Raw genomic sequence first — 6,000 nt, 5'->3', positions numbered from 1 at the left:
CCCAAAGAGACTTGGGTCAGTGAATCTGCAGGCTTCAATTCTGATACTTTCCTCATGCCTTTGACTTATTTAAAAATCTCATTTACTGGGGCACCTGGTGGCTCAGTCTGTTAAGCATCTAACTTTTAGTTTCCCTCAGGTCATAATCTCAGGATGGCGAGATGGAGCCCCCCCCACCCCCGCGTGGAGCTCAGCAGGGAGTCTGCTTGAAGAGTCTCTCCCTCTGCCCCCCTCCACTTACTTATTCTCTTTCTCTCAGATCAATCAATTAATCTTTCAAAAAGCTCATTATCTGTTGATCAAATTTAGATGCTTTCATACAAATACAAAAATACAAAAAAAAAAAAAAAAGTAAAAATACATGAATACCCATTGGTAAAATGCATCATTTGGCCAAATCACTGAAATCAATTAATAAAAGAATTAATAAAAGAAAGCTCATAAAACCATTCAAATTCATTTTATCTGGAGTCATTCCTAGAGGATATGTAAATAACTTCTAACTTTATCTAAGAAACTCTGAACATTTTCTTACACATGACATTTCCCTAAATGAAGAAGACAAAACGCTAGAGGCTTGCTTGGCACATTTTTCTTTTTAATAATTTTCTTTGCATAATGCATAGCATCTGGCCTCTTCACTGCACATATTTGGATAAGAATTCTGGTGATGAATTAGGGTGAGCAAGGGTTGGGGACAGAGGAGGCAAAAAGCTGGTCATTGATAACCGTATAATCTTAGACCTACGAATGCTATTGATTTTCTTTGTTTCCCTGTGTGTCATTTGACTGATAGTAAACAAGAAACATTGCTTATCTGTTAAGTGGATTTCCATGTAGGAAAGAAACTGCACACCTGGCTGCTTGTGGCTTGCTTGTTCAGAGCTGAGTTCCTTGAGTAACCTTCTCCACGGATAGGATGGCGCAAGGACAGAGCTGTGGGTGACAGCGTCTGCTGGGCCCTCACGTTCATCCTGGAATGAGGACTGGAGTATCACTCAGATCTTGTCATTCTTCGTGCAGCTCTGGACACAGCAGCCACTTCCAATTTTCCTCTCTTCACTTGGGGATGGATGGGAAGAAGGAAGAAGCCAGATTTATTTGTGGGACTAAATGTCTTTTCAGACTTTTCCTCCGTGATACCTGTGAGATAAGGGGCATGATGGTTAGTCACTGGCATTATATGACCAATACAATTTTTCAGGGTCAAGTTGCACCACAATTTTTGTAAGGATTTTAATCTTCTGAGTAAGAAAGTATCAATTATTTATTTAACTATCCTGTGTGCTTCCAGGATAAAAATGTGGAGTTCCAGAAGAATGTGATAGAAGAGCAGAAGCTTTAGATGAACTACTTGACTGGGCAGTTATCCATGCTGGGACTCAACTGCCCAGTCTATCCAGGTTTGGTTAAAACAAAGCAAATTAGAGAAATTTGCTAGGTTGATGTAAGGCACAGAGATGTTTTATGTTAATATCTTCAGAATCCATTGACTTATAGGAAGATAAAATGAAGATAATGCTGATAATGTTGGTCATCCCACAAATAAGACCTGAAAATGAGTTTTGAATTGGTTATTTTTGGAACGCAGAACTATAAAAAGTTAAACTCCTTTAGTCTAAAAATTCAGAAATTTTGTCTATAATATTCAACTAGGATTTATAGCATACATCGATTTGATTTGATGGCCTATTATAAGGAAGAAGAAAAGATGAAAAAGAGGAGAGGAAATACAGAGAGTTCAAGGTAAAGAAAAAGAATGAGCCCCAAGGTCCAAATTCCACCACTTAAAGGTCTCTTTGGCTTGAACACTTCCAGGTCACCTGACCGCTCTTTCCCTCTGAGACACAAGGTGGGAAACTCAGCTTCCTATATCAGTCTGCCACCAACCGATGCAATTTCCCAAGTACACTCCTGTCTCTCTCTTCAGCTCTCTGCGCTCATTCTCCCGCACCTCCTCCCGCACCTCCTTCCGCACCTCCTTCCGCACCTCCTTCCCTTCTTTGGTGTCCTTCATTCTTCCATTCAGCAGATGTTTTGAACGTGGGTCGTCTCTGTGTCAGTCTGTTCTCGACGCTGGAATTCCAGCCGAGAATAAGTCAAAGTACCTGCCTTGGTGCATCTTACATTCTAGTGGGAAAGAGTCTTTACAAATAAATGAGCTTTTCTAGACCATAAGGACAGGTAGTGACAGGAGAGATGAAGAAAAATGAACCTGGGTCGGGGGACAGAGAGTGGTCGGAAGGGAGAGTCCTTCAGTGCTGTTCGTAGCCTCTGTCGGGCTCTGAAGTCAACTTGGTGTGCTTAGATCCCAGCTCTGTGATTTCCTTCTCCAGGGATCTTAAATTACTCACCTTTTATGCTTCAGTGTTCTTGAATATAAAATGGGGAGGTAATCATAGCTACCTCCACATTATGAAGATTGATTGAAAGAGTACATATGGAACGTTTGGTTTTGTAGCCGTGACACTAATTTAAAAACAAATGTTAGCCATTTTCCCCAGCCATATCAATGTTACAATTTATATCCCCCCTTGCACCTTAAATAAAACTGTGAGTTTTTCTGTTACTCTTCAAAAAACTAGAATATCCTGTATACCACCTTCCATGTAACCATTTTTCTATTATTGGATATGTTCTCACAGTGTTGTAAATGGAGCACGTCACAAAGTTCATGTTCTCCCATTCTCTCCCCACGTGTAAACTGAAACGGAACTACAGTTGACCCTTAAGCAATCCCCCATCCAGCAGGACGGCCATGTATCACTTCTGACTCCCCCATACTTCACTACCAACAGCCTACTGCTGACTGAAAGCCCTACCAGGAATGCACAGTTGATTAGTATGGATGCCATATTCTTACAATAAAGTAAGCTGGAGAAAGGAAAATGTTATTCAGAAAATCATCAGGAAAATACACTTAAGAACTGTATTATATTTCTTGAAAAAATCTGTATATAAGGGGATCCTTGCAGTTTAAACCTGTGTTGTCCAAGGATCAACTGTATGTGTATTTTCTTGTACTATGGTTAATGTCTTGTAACTTGTTTAATTCTAAAGCGATTCACAAACCCCTTAAAGACATTAATGGTTGGAATCAGCATTTCTATTATTTAAAAATAATGTCAAAGACATTAAGTGACCTGTTTTGGGACTCCTTGCTCAGAGATCTTTCTCTCCTCTGTACTGTGAGCGCCTTGATTTATGAAAGGCTTTTTGGTGTCTAGCACAGTGTAAGGCACATACTAGGGATTTCAAGGTATTCTGTACATGCGTGCTTCACAAAATTAGAATCTGAACACTAAACTTTCTGAGGTAAATTTATGCCCAGGTTCCTGGAGGTGCTTTTCATGAAAATCGGCATTTAATGTATATTTCTAGATTTGGCTTCCCCCACGATTTCCCCACTTAGGCTGGACGGGTTCCTACAATTGCTGACAGTCGACACAGTGGTCCTTTAATCTATGCCAGTTTCCAGAATTTATTGTTAATCTTTTGAGGTATATAATTTTCCTGAATATGACCTAGTTTTTATTTTGGAAGCATTTTAATGGAGAGATTTTAATCCCTGACTACATTTAACTCTTCATTAAACCAGAAGGAGAATTTTCAATTATGGTTTTGTGGTCCCTTTTCCATCAGCAAATGGAGATGTCTACTTCCTTTGCCCTTTTTGTGTGGTTAATGAGCTCCCAGAGTTTAAGGGTCTATTAAAACAACAGCTCTATAAAAAATTCCTTTGCTTTTGGGCAAGTAATTTATTATATTTCATGCTTTGATAAAACTAATCATACTGCAATCAATTCCTGATTATCTCAGTGTACATTGTTCATTATGTACCTTAACCACGATTCATTTTTAATTCCATTTTTGTATTCCCCCTGGCATTTAAGACATACCTGGCCATCTTCTTTCTGTCACTTGGTTTGTACTTAGAGAATGTAAAGTATAATTAATACCCAATGAGGCAAAACAAATATAAGCAAAAAAAAAGAAAGAAAGAAAGAAAGAAAACCCAAAACACTTTTTTGACAATCTGTTAGTTTTGAAATATTTATACCACTGTGTTTCATTCATCACTCAAAACAATTAAAAATAAATTGTATTATTTTATAGAAAACTGTTCTTTTGCCAAAAATTCTTAGTAGAGTTGAGGATTAAGAGGAATCATTCAAACTCTCATTATGTCCTTGAGGACAGAATGACAGTCAAGTTTTCTATATAATTAAATAAAGCAGCTTTTTGTTGTGGTAGCTGTGATTGTTTATCTGTTATTCTGTTAGGCATAGGCCTTAGGAACTGATTTCATGGGACGGAGCATTCTAAAAAGTACCGTATATTAGATCTTCTTCTGTTAAGGTTTGATCTATTTTTTTTTTTTTTAAGATTTTTTTTATTTATTTATTTGTCAGAGCGAGAGCAAGCATAGGCAGACAGAGTGGAAGGCAGAGTCAGAGGGAGAAGCAGGCTCCCTGCGGAGCAAGGAGCCTGATGTGGGACTCGATCCCAGGACGCTGGGATCATGACCTGAGCCGAAGGCAGCTGCTTAACCAACTGAGCCACCCAAGCGTCCCAGGTTTGATCTATTTTAATGATGAGATGAATGGCCGCAGGTTTGGCTGGGCCCATACCAGCTTCCTAGAACGAGTAGAAGAGAGACAGCATTTGAACTTTCTAGGCTGCACAGTTTAATAGGATGAACGGGAAATCGGGAGTCACGGTCCATCTCAGATAACCCCTTCATTCTCGTGGGATCCTTGGCAAGTCACTTACCCTCTGGTTAGGCTGCATCTTTTCCCAGTTTTTTCCTTTGCAATTATTGTGAAAATGAAGGCAATCACTTGTAAAAATGTTCCGTAAACTCTAAAGCATTGTATGTTAGCTACACTTCTTAATGCATGAAAAAACTTGACTTGGCCGGTGAGTCAGAATCTTACTGATATCATGGCTCTATCCTGCAGGTTCAAGGGTGCCAAACAGCCCGCAGACATGTGATGTCACATGGCCTAGCTTTTAAAAGTAGGCCATGAATCCAAGTCTTAAATTACCTCTGGAGACGTTTCACTTGTCAGGTTAGGAGATCCTATTCGATTTTTCTCTCCAATCAGCAAACTCATGATTTCCATCTCACTAAGCTAAAATGCATGCATCCTGGAATATTCATGACGAGGGTATGAATTGAGATAATTTTAGTCCCAGCATGTCTCTGGGAACAAAGCAATTAATTCACAATCCAGACAGAAAGGGGATGCACTCTGGAATTCTGGGTACTCACTTTATCATGTTGAACATGACCTCCCTTCTTTTTCCCTGCAATGCTGTTTGCAGATTCCCTTTGTGCTTCTGAACCAATGAGTGGAAGGAATCTCAGGCTGGTGGGACTTGGTACCTAGAAGCCATAAATAAAGAGTTAGTAGGACATAATTCAGCCAATTACTTCTGTAATGTGAGTTCAGGAGTGGAGAATAGGGGGGAAAAGTTCCAACTGCTTTAAAACATGCTCTCCTTCCCAGATGCCCACTAGTCCTTCCTGACAATCTGTCCTTATCATCACCTACAGCTGAAGTGTTAGCTCCTGTTATGATGAACACGCTCTTGGGAAGGAGAAAGAACATTTTAAGAAATAAATTAAGATTAATTAATTACGATTTCATCTTCAGTTTATTATTCCTGGTCAAATTAGTTCTTTTTTAAAATTTTTTTAAAATTCATTTGACAGAGATCACAAGGAGGCAGAGAGGCAGGCAGAGAGAGAGAAAGGGAAGCAGGCTCCCCACCGAGCAGAGAGCCTGATGCGGGGCTCGATCCCAGGACCCTGAGATCATGACCCAAGCCGAAGGCAGAGGCTTTAACCCACTGAGCTACCCAGGTGCCCCAATCGAATTAGTTCTTTAATTTAACAGAGATTATCTGGAGCGGAAACTGGAAGGGTGAGTAAGGAGGAAGAAATTCCGGGCAGGGAGATGGCACAGGCAGAGTCACAGAAGAGGGAAGAGAAAT

At 39.9% G+C, this 6,000-nt stretch overlaps 1 protein-coding gene across 4 annotated transcripts in view; it reads right to left on the bottom strand.

Moving 5' to 3' along the window:
- Positions 1-581: 581 nt before the first annotated feature.
- WDR64 (WD repeat domain 64) overlaps positions 582-6,000 on the bottom strand; it is a 134,387-nt gene continuing 128,968 nt past the window's right edge. For all 4 annotated transcript variants that reach the window (XM_082702656.1, XM_082702657.1, XM_082702658.1 and 1 more), the window contains 2 exons: positions 5,276-5,389; positions 582-1,143 (listed from right to left, as the gene is read on the bottom strand). In XM_082702656.1, coding sequence (XP_082558782.1) covers positions 1,060-1,143; positions 5,276-5,389 — 198 coding nt within the window. In that variant the 3' untranslated portion in view covers positions 582-1,059. The remainder of the gene's footprint in view (positions 1,144-5,275; positions 5,390-6,000) is intronic.

This window comes from Mustela nivalis (genome assembly GCF_964662115.1).
Source record: "Mustela nivalis genome assembly, chromosome: 16".
Classification (NCBI taxonomy): Eukaryota; Metazoa; Chordata; class Mammalia; order Carnivora; family Mustelidae; genus Mustela; species Mustela nivalis.
This window is presented reverse-complemented; position numbering and strand designations above follow the sequence as displayed.